The 20,109-nt window shown below is 33.9% G+C and overlaps 2 protein-coding genes and 1 pseudogene across 2 annotated transcripts; 2 read left to right on the top strand and 1 right to left on the bottom strand.

The window, feature by feature from the left end:
• Positions 1-1,889: 1,889 nt before the first annotated feature.
• LOC114162514 lies at positions 1,890-4,258 on the bottom strand (annotated as a pseudogene).
• Positions 4,259-18,933: 14,675 nt separating this feature from the next.
• Positions 18,934-19,716, top strand: LOC114163545. Its single transcript, XM_028047849.1, has one exon. It carries the CDS (start codon positions 18,934-18,936, stop codon positions 19,714-19,716), a length of 783 nt encoding a protein of 260 aa, XP_027903650.1.
• Positions 19,717-19,737: 21 nt separating this feature from the next.
• LOC114163544 lies at positions 19,738-20,109 on the top strand. Its single transcript, XM_028047848.1, has one exon. The coding sequence runs from the start codon at positions 19,738-19,740 to the stop codon at positions 20,107-20,109; it is 372 nt and encodes a 123-aa protein (XP_027903649.1).

Genomic DNA, 20,109 nt, shown 5'->3' with positions numbered 1-20,109 from the left:
TTGGTCCTGTTTCCGTGTGTAGTGTTAGAGCTTCGGTATTAAAAAAGTAGCTCATTCCAGGTAAGGGAAGTTAGGGATTTTCATTCAAGTCTGTTTCTTGTATGGGTTGTCACTGTTTTATGTTTTGTATGAGTATGGTGCCTTTATGAAATGTTAAATGCATGTATACTACTGTTTGGGGTGTGGTTGGATGACTATGCAGGGTGATCAGTGACGAGACTTGTAGAGACTGACCCAGACTCGCGCTCGAGCTCTCGCTCAGGCGGAGAGCTTTCGTTTGAGCGAGGCACCGTCTCGCTCAGGCGAGAGAGGCTCGCCTAAGCGAGGACGAGTGGAGGTTTGAGGTTTGTGTTGTAGGCGTAGCTCAGGTGAGGAAGCCTTTCTTTTGGGCGAGGGACATGCTCACCCAGGCGAGTAGTGGCTCGCTTAAGTGATAATCCACGGGCCTCGCAGGGTTCCCTAATGACAATCTCGCCTAAGCAAGATCTTATGGCTTGAGCGAGACTGGCACGAGATTTCTTTATGCAACTGTACCTTTTATGTTGTTGGGGCCTTAATTGTTTGTTTGGCTTTTTATGCTTTACCTTGGGTATGAACTGTATGAATTGAGTGACCTTATATGAGGGAGAGGGAAATATGATTCATGAGTTTTAATATGAGTTGAGCATGTTGATGGTATGAGGTGATTCATGGAATTTGAAACTATGGGTTTGGTATGGCTTTGACAAGAGATATGAGTGAATGTGGATCAATGAATGTGGCATGGTGTTGGTAGGGAATACACTCCTACATTGATAATTAGTGAAGGATGAGTGGGATGGATTCAATATGAAACACAAGTGAGAATGGAATTGTGAAGATTGACGTGATGTATATACATAATTGTATATACCTGTGCATGTTAAATAGTATTGGTTTGATTATGATTGGTATGTGTCACTGTGTAATTCCTTGGAGCCTCTAGGTGAGACTTTCATGGTCGCGATTCAGTGGTCGGGACGTAATTCCATGGCCCCTGTTAGTGGGTGATAATGGTGGTGCCCCATCTATATGGTCTGGTAAGGATTCAAGGTAAGGTTGCATCCTAACACTCTAAGGAGTCAGTTAGTCTCACTTAGAGCGGACTAACTCTTGTGGTGAGAGTAGCAGGAGGCCTAAAACTCCTTAAAGGCTAACATTGTACGTGAGGGAATTGATTCATTGTAACATTTATAACACATAGCTCGGGGGTGAGCAAAGGTATCCACCACAAGTGCAAGCATCCGCTGAATCCAACCAGACTATATGTATCCGGATGAATCGAGTCAGAGTCTAGTGTATTATTTGAAATGTTAGAACATGTTTGAATGATATATGAAATGCTTGGATTGTGTATTGACATGTAACTACTTGTTGAACTGTTTTACTCTATCTTACCCTGTTTGTTGTATGGTTGTCTTGTATGTGGCTCTTCTCTTTTGCGATGATCATCAATTTAATTGATGGGAGCAGATATGTGAGGTCCTCGCGGTCAACAAGGGAACGGTGACTCCGCTGCTTAGCCATCTGGGCTGGATTTTCTATTCTGAGCTTTGTTTTGGGGCCACGGCCCATGTATTGGTTGTCCTTTAAACTTCCAATTTCATTTCAGTTAAATTTTTGTATCTGTTTAGTTTGATATCGTTGTATGCCTTGGTTTATCGTAAAGCGGTTTGTGGAAACTCTAAGACTACGCTACTATACTATTTTGTTGTGACATTTCCTTCAATTACGGCTATTAATTAAATGGGGTGCTACATTTATGGTATTACAGCAGTCATTCCTTAGTATACTATCAAAACTCTTCACCAAACCTTTCTTTTCTCTTTCCAAATCATAATAAATTATCTAAAAAAAAAATATTGATCCAATTGAGTGCTTGTGAACATTGTTAAAATTGTCAAAATATGTTTGTCAAAAAATCTTTTTCCTTTAAACATGTAATGTCCTATTCCTATCCCAGTTACATCACAGGCTAAACAAACTTCTAGGTCAATAAAAAAAAATAACAAGGCACTCACTGTTTGAGGTGATCTAGTCCCTCTTCTTTGCAGCATTCAAATGAAGGAGGTTTCCAGCAATAAGCAGCACACAATTCATACAGTCGTGATCTCGCAGTTCCTATTTGCAAAGAATATAAAAAAGTATTTAGGATTAACAAGACACACTCGGTGAGAATACAATGATTTTACACCACCTGTCCCTAATGATTCATTGCTGCAATGGTTTTCAAATATTTCACTGAGCTTTTCCCTCGCAGAAGATTGAAGCAGTTGGCCAATAGGTTTCATCTGTATCTTGGATAGGTCGAATTTCCGGGTTTGATTTGCTCTACAAGTCAGCAGTTACCATTATATTCTTGGCAATATTGGTATCTGTTACATCAATGGGAGTTTCATCATAGCCAATAAGTTTTGGTTCCATTTTAGAAGTTGATTCCAGAACTTCTTCCAAAGTTTTTGACTTTTCTTTCCAGCCTTGAGCCTGCACATCCATACCCATTACCGCTCAAATCAATTTTTAAAATCAAACAATATATAGCTCCTGGGCTTGCAGATGGGGAAGATAAAAATGCATCTCTCCAATTGTTTTTTATAACAACAACAATCCAAGACTAGGCTTCCGGACTTTGTATTTAACCCCCACCTCATTTATTACTACTTTCCATCAGTGCAAACTGAAGTATATAAAGAACAGAAATTGACAGACATAATAAAACAATTCACTAGATGACTCTACGGAATACCTAAAAAGAAAAAAATTGTAAGGAAATTTTCTCCATAGTAATGAACATCATTATTCCGAGAGTGTAAAGCTCCAAACGAAGAAACAAGAAACATCTTAAGACTTCAACACTTCTTTAAAAAAAAGTAGAGTATTTAATTGTTTCAATTGTACCCAGAATTTCTCATCTTCCATCACAATAAAGGTTTGACTCTCTTTTTATTCCTCTTTCTACATCTTCCCTTTTGCTTTTACTTATTACTCAGTCATTTTCTTTCATAAAAGTAGCTTCTTCAGTATTCCCTTTCCTTCATCATCTTAAAATATCCAAATCCCTATTCAATTGCCCCAAATAAACTGTGAATTTCTCAATCAGTATCTCAAAGCACTGTTAGATCAAGACATGATACAAAAAAAATAAACACTTTTAGTTTGTCTTTTGCACATAGTAAGTTTCATCTTTTAAGACTTATATTAGAATTTTCAGCATACTTTTCTCTACATGCAACAAAAATTTTCTAAGTTTTCACATAAATCCATTTTGACATTTCTTTTTACTTCCAAAACATTCTCTTTTCTCTCTTTATCATTTGTCAGTAGAATGGAGGAAGTGTAAGACATTTGATGCCAACCAAACATTTCCAAAAAAAGGGAGAATAACAGGTGATTGATGGAGAGCAATTCAATTTTACAAGTCCACCTCTATTAACCAGAAAAGTCTCCAGTTCTATTAATGATGGAGGTTAAATCATGGGAGAAATTGAACTAACCTGTATAAAATCTGTGATGCGTTGGATTAAGAAGTTTTGATACGCTTGGAGAGTGTAGCTCTTTCTTCGTAATGGTAGAGAAAAATAATTAAGAACGAAGTCATTTGTACCGGCACTGATGAAGTACGCAGCTTTCTTCACATGATCTTCAATTCTTGGCTTACCCACCACATCCTCCATCCTCGTTTTGCATTCTCTGAAATATTTCAACTGCTTTTCTATTGGAATTACATTCTGAAATTAATACAGAATTTCACCTTATGAGTTTTGTTCTAAACACAGATAGATGCATAAACGTAAACCTAGCCTACAACAAAACGCAACACAACACGAGAAACATTGCACAAACCTAACAACGCACACGAGAAACAGCTTTGAAGCAACATGAACTGAACAAATCTGAAGAAATCACGATTAAATTGGATTGAACCTGCAATCTCCAAAGCAACGCACAAAGTGAAAGAAAAATCGGAAGCCATTACCAATTTGAAGTTCTGATTGAGCGATTGGAGAAGAGAAAAGCAGAGAAATTGGAAGCAGAGATGAAGAGACGAAATCGATTGCTAAAAGAAAAACAGAAACGATTACTGAAATCGAGAGACAAAGCAGAATATAAAAAAATGCCCTCTGTTAGATCATCTGGGAGAATAGAATGTACCGAAAAGTGTTTAGCAAAAAGGACATGAAAGAGGGAAGAAATTTTCAGCGATTCGTTTAAAAAATCCCTAAGACTTCCCAGAGGTTGTAAAAATCTCTTGTGTATATAAATTACCAGAGGTTATAATAATCTCTCTTAATAAACCCCAACTAAAAATCAGAATTTTTGTAGTGAAATAAGAAAAATATTAATAACATTAAGTTTTCTAAAAATCTTAAAGAAGAAATATTAAAAAAATAAAAAATTTAAAAATCTTATAATAGAATTAGATTAAAAAATGAGAAACAATTAAAAAATAAATAAATATTTTCAAAGTATTTTAAATTTAAAATAAAGAAAAAGTATCGTTTATAATTATTTTGATAAATTTTTTTAGTTTCATAATTGAAATATAATATAATAAAAAAAATAAGATAATGAAATATTAGTAAAATTATCATTGTCTAAAAAATAAAGATATAAATATATAGAAACATTGAAAAATATTCAACCATAAATACATATTTAAAAAAGTATTTTAAATTAAAATAGAAAAGATTATTATTTTTTATTAAATTTGATAACATTTTAAGTTTTCTAATTGAAATATTGTACTACAAGAAAGTCCTAATAACTTAGTATAATTGAAATATATTTCAAAAATATAATTGAAATATTGAAATATAGTATAATTATATTTCAAAAATGAGAAATATTTCAAAATAGATAAATATTTTAAAAATATTTTAAACTAAAAAATAAAATAAAAAAAGTTACTTTTTTTATTTTATTGGATAAAAATTTAAATTGTTTTAATTGAAATGTTGTGATATAGAAAGAAGATAAGAAAAAATATTAATAACATCAAATTTTCTAAAAATTTCAAGGGAGAAATATTAAAAAAATAGAAAATTTAAAAATCTCATAATAGAATTATATTAAAAAATGAAAAAAAAATTAAAAAATACAAAAGTATTTTCAAAGTTTTTGAAATTCAAAGTAAAGAAAAAGTACCTTTTTTAATTGTTTTGATAATTTTTTTTAGTTTCATGACTATATAATATCATAAAAAAATAAGATAATGAAATATTAGTAAAATTATCATTGTCTAAAAAATAAAAAATATAAATATATAGAAACATCGAGAAATATTCAACTATAAATACATATTTAAAAAAGCATTTTAAATTAAGAATAGAAAAGATTATTATTTTTTATTAAATTTGATAACATTTTAAGTTTTCTAATTGAAATATTGCACTGCAAGAAATTCCTAATTACATATGACTGACCAATTATTTAAAAGAAATTACTGTAGAGGTGGTTAAGCTTATAAATTAGTTTTTAAAATGCTATATTTGATTTGTTCATTGTTAGGCTACGTCAATAATTTTTTTTTAACCTAATTGTACTTCAATTGTAGGAAGTTAAATTATACCACATTCTTTTCAACTGTTAAAAAAGAAGAACAAAGTGGTATATCATTTCATTTAAATTTTTATTTTTTATTACTTGAGAATAATTTGTAATTTTATTGATAATTAAGAAAATATGATAGAATAAAATATTATTATAATAATGGTTGTGGTAATCATAGCATATAAAACTTATTCATAAAGTAAAATAAAAAATACCAAATTGGATGAATCATTTAATTTAATTTTTCAATGTTTATTACTTGACGTTATTGCATTACATTGATTGAATTTTATGTTCTAGTTATACCTTTTATCTTTTTACATCTTTAAAAGAATAACTTGTTATATCTTGAAAGAAAAATAAAATCTTTTATCCTAAAAACATAATTTGATAAGTTTTAAATGATTTTTAATCGAAATCCCTTGCTATAGAAAAAAAAGTTAATAAAATATTACTAAAGTATCACTTTCTAAAATTTTAAAGAATTAACTAAAAAGCTTATAGTATAATTATATTTCAAAAATGAGAAATATTTCAAAATAGAGAAATATTTTAAAAATATTTTAAACTAAAAAAGAAAAATAAAAAAGTTACTTTTTTTATTTTATTGGATAAAAATTTAAATTGTTTTAATTGAAATCCTGTGATATAGAAATAACATAAGAAAAAATATTAATAACATCAAGTTTTCTAAAAATCTCAAAGGAGAAATATTAAAAAAATAGAAAATTTAAAAATCTCATAATATAATTATATTAAAAAATGAGAAAAAATTAAAAAATACAGAAGTATTTTCAATGTTTTTGAAATTCAAAGTAAAGAAAAAGTACCTTTTTAATTGTTTTGATAAAATTTTTTAGTTTCATGATTATATATTATCATAAAAAAAATAAGATAATGAAATATTAGTAAAATTATCATTGTCTAAAAAATAAAAAATATAAATATATAGAAACATTGAGAAATATTCAACTATAAATACATATTTAAAAAAGCATTTTAAATTAAGAATAGAAAAGATTATTATTTTTTATTAAATTTGATAACATTTTAAGTTTTCTAATTGAAATATTGCACTGCAAGAAAGTCCTAATTACTTATGACTGACCAATTATTTAAAAGAAATTACTGTAGAGGTGGTTAAGCTTATAAATTAGTTTTTAAAATGCTATATTTGATTTGTTCATTGTTAGGCTACGTCAATAATTTTTTAACCTAATTGTACTTCAATTGTGGGAAGTTAAATTATACCACATTCTTTTCAACTGTTAAAAAAGAAGGACAAAGTGGTATATCATTTCATTTAAATATTTTTTTTTATTACTTGAGAATAATTTGTAATTTTATTGATAATTAAGAAAATATGATAGAATAAAATATTATTATAATAATGGTTGTGGTAATCATAGCATATAAAACTTATTCATAAAGTAAAATAAAAAATACCAAATTGGATGAATCATTTAATTTAAGTTTTCAATGTTTATTACTTGACGTTATTGCATTACATTGATTGAATTTTATGTTCTAGTTATACCTTTTATCTTTTTACATCTTTAAAAGAATAACTTGTTATATCTTGAAAGAAAAAAAAATCTTTTATCTTAAAAACATAATTTGATAAGTTTTAAATGATTTTTAATCGAAATCCCTTGCTATAGAAAAAAAAGTTAATAAATTATTACTAAAGTATCACTTTCTAAAATTTTAAAAATAGAATTAACTAAAAAGCTTATAGTATAATTATATTTCAAAAATGAGAAATAGTTCAAAATAGAGAAATATTTTTAAAATATTTTAAACTAAAAAAGAAAAATAAAAAAGTTACTTTTTTTATTTTATTGGATAAAAATTTAAATTGTTTTAATTGAAATCCTGTGATATAGAAAGAAGATAAGAAAAATATTAATAACATCAAGTTTTCTAAAAATCTCAAAGGAGAAATATTCAAAAAATAGAAAATTTAAAAATCTCATAATAGAATTATCTTAAAAAATGAGAAAAAATTAAAAAATATAGAAGTATTTTCAAAGTTTTTGAAATTCAAAGTAAAGAAAAAGTACATTTTTTAATTGTTTTGATAATTTTTTTTAGTTTCATGATTATATAATATCATAAAAAAAATAAGATAATGAAATATTATTAAAATTATCATTGTCTAAAAAATAAAAAATATAAATATATAGAAACATTGAGAAATATTCAACTATAAATACATACTTAAAAAAGCATTTTAAATTAAGAATAGAAAAGATTATTATTTTTTATTAAATTTGATAACATTTTAAGTTTTCTAATTGAAATATTGCACTGCAAGAAAGTCCCAACCTAGATGCTGTTTTAGGATCCCAAAGGAGTGTGCTGAATAAAGAGGGAATTGGTTATAGTGGCAACCCTAATCGATTATCGTGCAAGAATTTTCTCGACATCAGTAAGCCATCCTCCATTATCTGCACCTATTGTTCTGAACCTGGTCACTTTTCTACTTCCTGCTACTTTAAAAGCAGTGGGGTTCCTAGAGGAAAATTCAAATGGGTGCCCAAAAGAACTGCAACACAGTCTAACACAAGAGGACCCAAGTTTGTTTGGGTACCTGCTTCATCAAAATAATCTGTTTTGCAGGACAATGCTAAAGCTAAGGAGTCAATGTGGTATCTGGACAATGGTTGCTCTAGACACATGATAGGTGACAGCTCGAAATTCAGCAAAATTTCACACAAAGTAAGTGGACATGTCACTTAGGGTGACAACAACAGAGGTAAGATTCTTGTATCTAGTAAGGTAAAGTCATCATCAGCTGTGGAAATTGAGGATGTTTTGTTGGTGGATGGACTCAAGCATAATTTACTTAGCATTAGCCAACTGTGTGATAAGAATCTGAAAGTAACCTTTGAAGCCCATCATTGTTTAATCTGTCATGCATCCACAAATGAACTGGTTTTTGTAGGAAAAAGGATTAAGAACATATACATGGTGGACTTTGAAAACACTTTTTTTGATTCAATTGCTTGCCTTTTTGCTAAAAATGATGAACCTTGGATTTGGCATAAAAGACTTGCACACATACATATGGGTCACCTAAATAAGCTTGTGTCAAAGAAGTTAGTCACTAGGTTGCCTGATATAAAGTTCAAGTCAGACAAGTTGTGTGACGCATGCCAAAAAGGTAAACAAGTAAAGACATCCTTTAAGTCAATACAACATATCTCCACCTCTAATCCATTAGAACTGATACATATGGACCTGTTTGGACCTTCTAGAACCAGAAGCTTAGGAGGAAATTATTATGCACTTGTTCATGTGGATGACTATTCTCGCTTTACTTGTACCTTCTTTATCTCATCTAAGAGTGACACCTTCTCAGTTTTTAGGAAATTTGCCAAAATTGTTGAAAATGAGAAAGATTTGAAAATCAAATCTATTCGAAGTGATCATGGGGGTGAGTTTCAAAATGAATCTTTTGAAAAGTTTTGTGAACATCATGGTATCTCACATAGTTTCTCAGCCCCTAGAACGCCACAACAAAATGGTGTGGTTGAGAGAAAAAATCGATCTTTGGAAGAGTTGGCAAGGACAATGCTCAATGACAACTCTTTACCAAAATACTTTTGGGCAGATGCTGTAAGTATAGCTTGCCACGTGCTGAACAGAGTTTTAATCAGACCTGTTTTGAAACTTACACCCTATGAGATCTTCAAAGGTAGAAAACCTAATATATCTTATTTCAAAGCCTTTGGTTGCAAGTGTTTCATACTAAATAATGGTAAATCCAATCTTGGCAAGTTTGATCCTAAGGCTGATGAAGGCATCTTCTTAGGTTACTCCTCCTCTAGTAAAGCCTATCGAGTCTATAACAAGCGAACATTAACTATGCTCCTGTAGCATGACTTGAGGCCATCCGAATCCTCCTTGCCATTTCCTCCTTACTACAATTCAAGCTCTTCCAAATGGATGTGAAGAGCGCTTTCCTAAATGGCTTTATTAAGGAAGAAGTCTATGTGGCACAACCCCCTGGATTCACAGACTATGAGTTTCCAGATCATGTATATAAGCTAAAAAAGGCACTCTATGGACTTAAGCAAGCTCCTCACTCATGGTATGAAAGGCTAAGTGAATTCTTGATTCAAAATGGTTTTCGAAGAGGGCAGGTGAACTCTACACTCTTCATCAAGAAAGCTAAAAATGATCTACTATTTGTACAAATCTATGTGGATGACATCATTTTTGGTTCAACAAATTCTCTTCTATGCAAAGAATTCTCCCAAAACATGCAAGATGAGTTTGAAATGTCCATGATGGGGGAGCTGCACTTCTTTTTAGGGCTCCAAATTAAGCAAGGACAGCATGGACTCTTTATCCATCAATCTAAATACTACACTGAGCTACTGAAAAAATTTCACATGGAAGCTTGCAAGGAATCATCAACTCCTATGGCTACAAATTGTTATCTAGACATTGATGAAACAGGGCCTGCAGTGGATCAGACTAAATATCGTGGAATGATAGGATCACTTCTCTATCTCACAGCTAGCCGTCCAGATATTATGCACAGTGTGTGTGTATGCGCCAGATTCCAGTCCTGTCCCAAAGAATCTCACCTAACTGTTGTTAAACACATCTTTAAATACCTTAAAGGCACTAGAAATTTAGGTCTGTGGTATCCTCATGGCTCAAATATCTCCTTAGTAGGGTACAACGATTCAGATTTTGGTGGTTGCAAAACTGACAAGAAGAGCACTAGGGGAACCTGCCATCTCTTAGGTGGTTCTCTAATCTCTTGGCACTCAAAAAAACAGGCCTGTGTTGCTCTGTCCACTACTGAAGCAGAGTATATAGCTGCTGGCAGCTGCTGTGCCCAATCTATCTAGATTAGGAACCAACTTGATGATTATGGCATCCACCTTGATCACATTCCTTTAAAATGTGACAACACCAGTGCAATTAATCTTACAAAAAATCCAGTACTGCACTCTAAGACCAAGCATATTGAAATCTGGCACCACTTTATCAGAGATCATGTGTCCAAGGGAGAGTGCAAGGTTGAGTACATTGACACACAACATCAACTAGCAGACATCTTTACTAAACCTCTGGACAGAGATAGGTTTTACATTCTTCGAAATGAATTGGGTATTTTGGACATCACTTGCTCTCATTAACTATGCTTACCTAACTACTGTTTTGTGTGTGTGTGCCATTTTGTGTTTTTGCTGTATGTGTGTTGTCTGTCACACTCCTCCTATCTAAACCATTAGGTTCAATTTCAAGTTACATGCATACTTCATACATGTTTAGCATTCTTTTTTTTCTGGTTTCTGCATCTACTTGTATGCCTACTGTGTTCAAACTGTGTAGCTGCTTGCCTAACCTTGGCCTTCATCCATTATCGTGTTCTATCTGAAGCCTAGTCTGTGTTAAGTTCTGCATCACATAATTGCTACTTAATTTCTCTAAAGGAGCCCGCTAATCCATTAGGTAAGTACATCCCTGCTCTTAATAGCAGTCTTAATCTCTGCTCCAGACCCTGGTACTTCCTAATCTCTCAAAAACCCTAGGTTTCCCCTTTCCATTTCCACCTCTGCTCCGCCGTCACCCAGCACCCTACACCACTCCGCCATGGCATCCTCCTCTTCCTCTCGCAAGCGTGTCAAGCGCATGGCAACCAAGCAACGAGATCCAGATATTGATGGCTGGATTAGTGATCGCGACGCTCAAGAAAATTTCAATGACTCCTTCCGCAATTGCAAAATCATCAATCATAATGATGAGTTCAAATTTTTGCCCTCATTTAATATTTAAATTTGGGGATTTAATTGAATTTTCTGTGCTTAAAGATTGATTTAATTAGGATTTGTGATTATTGGATTTATTGAGTAAGTTTGGTAAAAGTGGCGTAAAAATTGATTTTAGTTGCATAAAATATTATTGGATATTCTAACGTTTGTTGATGCAGCTGGAATTTATTTTTGGTCAATTAATAGTGTGATTTTAAAATATTCAAAGTTACAAAATAAGTCCAAAATCAAGAAATTCTGAAAAAGAATAAATCAGGAGCTAAATGCACCCCCAGTTTTTATTTGCACACTCCTTGCTCAAGTGGACCACAAAAACCTTTCTGCACCCCCAGTTTTCACTAAGTTGCACCCCTCCTACCACTTAAACTCCACTCAACCAGATCATGCCATGTGGCAATCCTCACCTCTTAAAATTAGCCAACCAGAACAAGCCACGTGTCATAATCCTACCCTCACCAAATTAACCAATCAGATTCTGCCACGTCATCATCTTCATCTCCCAAAACCCTAACCCTAGTTTCCCTACCACCTTCCATCACCATGGCAGCCGCTGCCGCCATCTCCGGCCGCCACAGTTCGCGCACCTACCACCATCGCGCCTCCGTCTTCTTCGCGCCACCATCTTCTCCCGCGGCCACCACCGTCAACTCGCCGGAGTTCCACCACAAATCGCGTGCTCCATTTCCGCGGCCACTCGCGCAGAACGCCACCATCTTCCTCCATTCGCGCCTCCGTCTTCTCCGCAGTTCCGTCAAACTTCCTCGCGCACCACCGCACACAGCACCATCTTCTCGCCTTCGCGCCGCCGTCACGAACCATCCTCTCCATTCTCGCAACCTTCTGCAACAATGTCCACGCAGCCACCGCGCTTACACCTGCATCTGCGCAGCTTCACGCCACCTCCATGAACACCATCGCGCACCACCATGGCAGCTCTGCAGCGCACACGAACAACCTCCGCGAAGCTTCTCCGCAGCTCCGTCGCGCCTCCGACCGCCACCACCGCGAGTTCTTCTTCCCGCGAGCGCGTCAGCCACCGCTGCGACAACGAACACCACCTCGCCGGAGAAGAAGCCGGAGCAGCCGCCGTCAGCCGCGCAGCCAAGGAGAAGAGTGTGAGAGTGAAACCCTAGTTCTGGAGAGAGACACTCTGCGCCACGTGTCAGGCTGCTATTGGACAGTCAAACTTGTCAACTGGTCAACTCTGGTCAACTGGTCAAAGTCAGCAGTCAAATTCTGGTCAATTTTGTAAAAATGCTTAAATAAGAGGGGCAGAATTGGAAATTGGACAGAAATTGAGTTGTTAATTAATTAAATAAAAATAAAAGATTTTAGCAACTGACAGATAAAGCCCAAAGTCCAGTGGAAGCCTATATAAAGAGACTTAAGGGAGCAGAAAAGGGGAACTGACAATTTTACAACTCACAGCTTAGACACTTAGAACTCTCTGGTTTTGGCAGATACCGTCTCCACCACATCTCTCATTCTTTCTTTTATTTTCTTTCTTTCATATCATCATGTATTCCATCAAAGCCATGGAGGGCTAAGCTTTTAAGGGTTGATTCCACTGTAATTTCTTAAATGGATTCTGAGGTTAGATGAATTTATATGTTTTGTTATTTTGATTATTGTTGTGGTTTTTGTTTATCTATGTCCTTTGCTTCTTAATCGAATAGAGAATAATGATTTTAAATCTACATGCATGCTAATCATATGAGTTAAGAGGTTTTTAAATAAAATTGAGACTTTACTTTGATTTTGTTTAGAAACTTTCATTTGATTAAATAAGTTTTTGCCAATAATTGAGACTTTAATTTGATTAGAGGTAATTACTTTAACTAAAATTAGTCAAGACTCTACTTTGATTAATTAAGTTTTCTATTTGGTAAAGAAACAAAGGAATAGACATGATTAGGCATAGTAAAATTTATTGAGACTGTACTTTGATTGAATTTACTATGGACAATCTAACAATTCTCACTTTTAATTGAGACTGTACTTTGATTAAAAGTGAGGATGCCAACAAATGAATTGAGTCTTTACATTGATTGATTTGTAAATCAACAACAATAATTAATTTAACAATAATCTCTAGATAACCAATGAAGAATCTTATTTAGAAAAAGCAGTGGAATTGACCTATTTACTATTACTGTGTTTACAATCTTCCGTGTCATTTTCTTTGCATAACAAAACCCCCCCTATTTTTATAGTTGCTAGTTTTAAATTGCATTTTTGAGAATCAAATATTTGAGATCAATTCCGTATTCGTTGTGAGACGACTCAGGGTTATCTTAACCCTAACTATTTTCTTCACTACAAACTTGCAATACTGAAGTTGCTAAAGTAGTGGTAATTTGATCGCCTAACGACAGCGATATCACATAAAAAATCAAAAAATAAGATAATGAAATATTAGTAAAATTATCATTGTCTAAAAAATAAAAAATATAAATATATAGAAACATTGAGAAATAATCCACCATAAATACATATTTAAAAAGCATTTTAAATTAAAAATAGAAAATATTATTATTTTTTATTAAATTTGATAACATTTTATGTTTTCTAATTGAAATATTGTACTACAAGAAAGTCCTAATTACTTATGACTGACCAATTATTTAAAAGAAATTACTGTAGAGGTGGTTAAGCGTATATATTAGTTTTTAAAATGCTATATTTGATTTGTTCATTGTTAGGCTACATCAATAATTTTTTAACCTAATTGTACTTACAATTGTGGTAAGTTAGATTATAACACATTCTTTTCAACTGTTAAAAAAGAACACAATGGTGTATCATTTCATTTAAATTTTTATTTTTTATTACTTGAAAATAATTTGTAATTTTATTGATAATTAATAAAATATTATAGTATAAAATATTATTATAATAATGGTTGTGGTAATCATAATATATAAAACTTATTCATAAAATAAAATGAAAAATACCAAATTGGATGTATCATTTAATTTAATTTTTCAATGTTTATTATTTGACGTTATTGCATTACATTGATTGAATTTTATGTTCTAGTTATATCTTTTATCTTTTTTACATCTTTAAAAGAATAACTTGTTATATCTTGAAAGAAAAAGAAAATCTTTTATCTTAAAAAGACAATTTGATAAGTTTTAAATGATTTTTAATTGAAATCTTGTGCTATAGAAAAAAAAAGTTAATAAAATATGACTAAAGTAACATTTTCTAAAATTTAAAAAAAAGAATTCACTAGAAAGCTTATAGTATAATTCTATTTCAAAAACGAGAAATATTTAAAAATAGATAAATATTTTAAAAATATTTTAAACTTAAAAATAAAAATAAAAGAATTACTTTTTTTATTTTACTGGATAAAAATTTAAATTTTTTTAATTGAAATCTTATGATATAGAAAGAAGATAAGACAAAATATTAATAACATCAAGTTTTCTAAAAATCTTAAGGGAGAAGTATTAAAAAAATAGAAAATTTAAAAATCTTATAATAGAATTATATTAAAAAATGAGAAACAATTAAACAATACAAAAGTATTTTCAAAGTATTTTAAATTCAAAGTAAAGAAAAAGTATCTTTTTTTAATTGTTTTGATAAATTTTTTTAGTTTCATAATTATATAATATATAAAAAAATAAGATAATGAAATATTAGTAAAATTATCAATGTCTAAAAAATAAAAAATATAAATATATAGAAACATTGAGAAATATTCAACTATAAATACATATTTAAAAAAACATTTTAAATTAAGAATAGAAAACATTATTATTTTTTATTAAATTTGATAACATTTTAAGTTTTCTAATTGAAATATTGTACTACAAGAAAGTCCTAATTACTTATGACTGACCAATTATTTAAAAGAAATTAATGTAGAGGTGGTTAAGCGTATATATTAGTTTTTAAAATGCTATATTTGATTTGTTCATTGTTACGCTACGTCAATAATTTTTTATCCTAATTGTACTTACAATTGTGGTAATTTAGATTATAACACATTCTTTTCAATTGTTAAAAAAGAAGAAGAAAGTGGTGTATCATTTCATTTTATTTTTTATTTTTTATTACTTGAAAATAATTTGTAATTTTATTGATAATTAAGAAAATATTATAGAAAAAATATTATTATAATAATGGTTTTGTTAATCATAATATATAAAACTTATTCATAAAATAAAATGAAAAATACCAAATTGGATGTATCATTTAATTTAATTTTTCAATGTTTATTACTTGACATTAGTGCATTACATTGATTGAATTTTATGTTCTTGTTATATCTTTTATCTTTTTAGATCTTTAAAAGAATAACTTGTTGCATCTTGAAAGAAAAAGAAAATCTTTTATCTTAAAAACACAATTTGATAAGTTTTAAATGATTTTTAATTGAAATCTTGTGCTACAGAAAAAAAAAAGTTAATAAAATATGACTAAAGTATCATTTTCTAAAATTTAAAAAATAGAATTAACTAAAAAGCTTATAGTATAATTATATTTCAAAAATGAGAAATTTTTAAAAATAGATAAATATTTTAAAAATATTTTAAACTAAAAAATAAAAATAAAAAAGTTACTTTTTTATTTTATTGGATAAAAATTTAAATTGTTTTAATTGAAATCTTGTGATATAGAAAGAAGATAAGAAAAATATTAATAACATCAAGTTTTCTAAAAATCTCAAGGGAGAAATATAAAAAAAAATAGAAAATTTAAAAATCTTATAATAGAATTTGTGAGCCCCTTTTTACAGCTTATATTTTTGATTGGGCCTGGTCTTTTCGTAGGCCCAAGGCCAGCCCAAAAAGGGATCCCAATACCCCATTCCAGCTACTCATAGTTCCACTTGTCTCCTTTTTCAGAAGTTGTCTCCCTCTCTCAAACCCCCAAGACTCTAGATAAAGCTCTGCTAGGAACATAGATTGTTTCATCTTCAAGCTAGATACAACGGTTCTGTCTCCAAGTAAGTTACTCCGCAAGGCTGCCATAGCCTTCCTTTCCCTTTCTAGTTGGGTGCTTTAGTTGCGTTAGAGTTCATCTTCTTATAATCGTTTTGGGTCCTGGGGTTTCTGTTTCAGCTCACTATCTTAGCACGTGGAGCTGTTGTGCCTGGGTTACATTCTTTGTGTTACTGCTCCCTTCTTTTACACCTAAAAAGGTAAGGGAAGCTAGTATTTTAACTATTTAAAGTATTTCTCCTTGTTTTTGGTTTGTTGAATGCTTTTAGATGCTGAATGATGTTTTGGATGGTATGAAAACTGTCTTGCTTGCATTTTGTATGTTCTCTTGAGTGTGTGTTCCTGCTGCATGCATGAAACAGTGGCGAGTATTGTCATTCTCGCCTAAGCGAGCTCGTCTCGCCTAGGCGAGAGTGTCTGAGACTCGCCTAGGTTCTGCTCGAGTGTCTCGCTCAGGCGGAGGGATCCTGCTTTGAGCGACACATCGTCTCGCTCAAGCGAGAGTGACTCGCCCAAGCGAGTTCTCGAGGAAAACCTGATGTATTGTGCTCGCGTTCTTGTCCAGGTGAGGGATCTGCGTTTTGGGCGAAGGGCGGTCTCGCCTAGGCGAGGTGGGTCTGCTTAGGCGAGGATTCGCAGAGTGCTCACAGTGCTTCTGTTTCAAGTCTCGCTCAGGCGACAATGCCTAGCTTAGGCGAGATCATTGAGGTCGCGTAGGCAAAGGCGTTTAGCCTAAGCGAGAACAGTGCAAAATTTCACTTTTATTCCCTGTTACTGTTGTGGTTGAATGTTATTATGAGTATGCATGTGTTATTGAAGTTGTATGAAATGAAAGTGGCATGATTGGATTAAGGTATGGCTTGAAACTATTGGATGGTGGAAATGTGGCATGAGAATTGGATGTATGAAATAAAGGTGGTGGTTATGGTATAAAAGACATGAAATTTGTATGTGATAGGCATAATTCCATGAGTCTCGTGGGGAGATGTCATGGTGGTGTGTAGTGTATATATATTAAGATATGGATTCAAGTAAGGACCGCATCTCGAAACTCTATAGGGTCAGTGAGTCTCATGTAGAGCAAACTGACCCAAGTGGTGAGAGTAGCGGGAGGCCCTAGTCTCTGGCAGGATAATGGCCTGAGACGCTTAAAGGCTAACCTTGTGTGTGGTAAGGTGAAACCCATTGGCAATGGCTCTGCAGAGCAGTAGAGGCCACCACAAGTGCAAACGTCTAGTGAATCCGATCTTAGTATATGTATCCGGATAATTGAGTCATAGTGTCCTCTTTGCTTGCTATAACATGATTTATACCCTCTATGTTGCCTGTTTGGGATTGCTTTAAATTCTTGCCTACTGTAGTATGTCAAAGTTATTTCATAATAAGCTTACCCTTTCCTTTTTGTGGGTGCCCTTGTTTTGATTTCTCTTTTGTGATGATCACCTTATGGTGGGAGTAGATGGAAATACTTCTGGAGGTAGGCCTGATGGTCGTAGCGGTGCAGCTTAGTGAGTCTATTGTTGTGGCCCTTGGAAGCAGTTCTATGGCCCTAGTGCCTTTGTAATTCCTTGCTCTAGGAGCCTTTCATTTGCATAACTATTGAATCTTTAGATTCTGTTTTGGTTATGGCATGGTTGTATGCCTAGGATTCCTTTCAAGTACTCTTATGGATGACTGTAAAAGCGCATTCCTTGATTATGGTTTTTCACCTGTTAGCTTTGCTCTTCGTTATTATAAATATGAAATGTTTTATTTAGTAGATTAATCTATTTAAATGGGATGTCACATTTTTATGGTATCAGAGCCTTCGTTCCTTAGTTTCTATGGGCTATGTGTTTGCTTAGCTTTCGTTGTGCCCTTCTTGTCGTGTTCAGATGAGTTTCTAGCCTAACCAAGTTTCTAATGGTTCTTTCTGTGTGTCCAGTGTTATGACACCCGCTCGTATAGCTCCTCCTCCACCCCCACAAGGCGATGGGCAAGATCTGGCTAGGGCGATCGAGGCTATGGCTGCAACCTTGACACAATAGAGCAATGCCATGTTGCAACAGCATGAGGCGGCTATGCAACGCCAAGAGGCCTCCCTTGAGCAGCAACACCTGGTGATGTAGCAGATGGCGGTTGCGAGACAGGCTGCTGAGGCTACCTAGAGGCAACATATGGATGCTCTCCGCCAGTTAGGGGAGAATGCTGCCGGTGCCCCGATGTATGGTCCTCATCCCCAACCTCCACCCCCTGAATGGAGTTTGGAAGATTTCTTGAAGTACCAACCCGCCAAGTTTGATGGCAAGACAAGTCTCGACCAGGCGGACCAACGAATGAAGGATATGGAGCGCATCTTCGATGCTAAGAGATGCCCCAATGAGAGCAGGCTTGCTTTCATTCTCTACATGCTCATAGGAGAGGCTAAGCATTGGTGGCCCAGCATGAGGCTGGTTATGGAAGAAAGGCAGGAGGAGATCATCTAGGAGGCCTTCAATAGGAGGTTTTTATCTGAGTACTTCCCATACAACGTGAGATACGCAAAGGAGGTGGAATTCCTCCAGTTGACGCAAGGAAACAAGTCTGTAGCAGAGTATGCGGAAAGGTTCAAGCATTTGGGACGCTTCTATACCATGCCGCTCGATGAGGAGTGGCACTGTAGGAAGTTTGAGAATGGTCTCCGAGGAGACATTTGCTTGATGGCAGCTCCACTTTCCATCAAAGACTTCGCTGCCTTGGTGGAAAAGGCCAGGGTTATGGAGAGAATTAAAATGGAGGTCGAGGCCCAGCAGCAGCCACAACAGAGGGTTATCAGACCATCTGAGTCCAGGCCAAGAGTTGAAGAGAAGAAGAAGCCTTATTCCAGGCCCCATCCACAGCCACGGGAGTCTATAGGCTTTTCTTCCCCACCCAGCAGGATCCAGTGCCATCATTGCGGAGGACCGCATGTGAAGAGTTTTTGCCCGCAACTATCCGGGTTCCGCAAGTGCAACCATTATGGCATGGAGGGTCACTTTGGCAGGGATTGTCCTACTTTGAGGAGGGCAGTGGCACGACCTCCATCACAAACTCCGAGCCAGACTCAGCAAAGGAAGGGAGGCGGCAGGCCTCAAGCTACAGGCATGGTTTATGCGATGATTGGGTCAGAGGCAACGGGTGTAGGTAACCTCGTCATTGGTTGTTGTGTGATGTCTGGCAAGGCTTGTTGTGTTCTTTTTGATTCTGGAGCGACACACTCTTTTGTGTTAGAGTCGTGTGTGCGGGAGTTGGGTCTGCCAGTGTGTGAACTACAGTTTGATCTCGTGGTATATACTCCGACATCTGGGTTGGTTAGGACTTCTACTGTGTGTGCTAGATGTAAAGTTGAGGTAGAGGGACGCGTATACAAAGTCAATCTTATATGCCTCCCTCTGTAACGGCTAAATGTGATCTTGGGGATGGATTGGCTCTTCGCCAATCGCATTCTCATCGACTGCAGAAAGAAGAAGTTGTTGTTCTCCAACTCAGAGGAGCCTAAGTTGTTGTCTTCCCATGGGGTTATGAAGGAAATCCAAGACAATGCACAATGCTATATGATCTTTGCGAGGATGGAGGTTGAGAAGGAAGAAAGGATAACAGTGATATCGGTGGTCAAGGAATTTGAAGATGTGTTCCTTGAAGAGGTACCAGGTTTACCTCCAAAGAGAGAGGTCGAGTTCTCCATAGACTTGGTACCAGGAGCGGGCCCCATGTCGATAGCCCCTTATCGGATGGCTCTTGCAGAGTTGGCGGAGCTAAAGAAGCAAATAGAGGAATTGCTTGAGAAGTAG

Source organism: Vigna unguiculata, chromosome 9 (genome assembly GCF_004118075.2).
Source record: "Vigna unguiculata cultivar IT97K-499-35 chromosome 9, ASM411807v1, whole genome shotgun sequence".
Classification (NCBI taxonomy): Eukaryota; Viridiplantae; Streptophyta; class Magnoliopsida; order Fabales; family Fabaceae; genus Vigna; species Vigna unguiculata.
The sequence above is the reverse complement of the archived record's forward strand: the minus strand, read 5'-3'. Positions and strand labels throughout refer to the sequence as shown.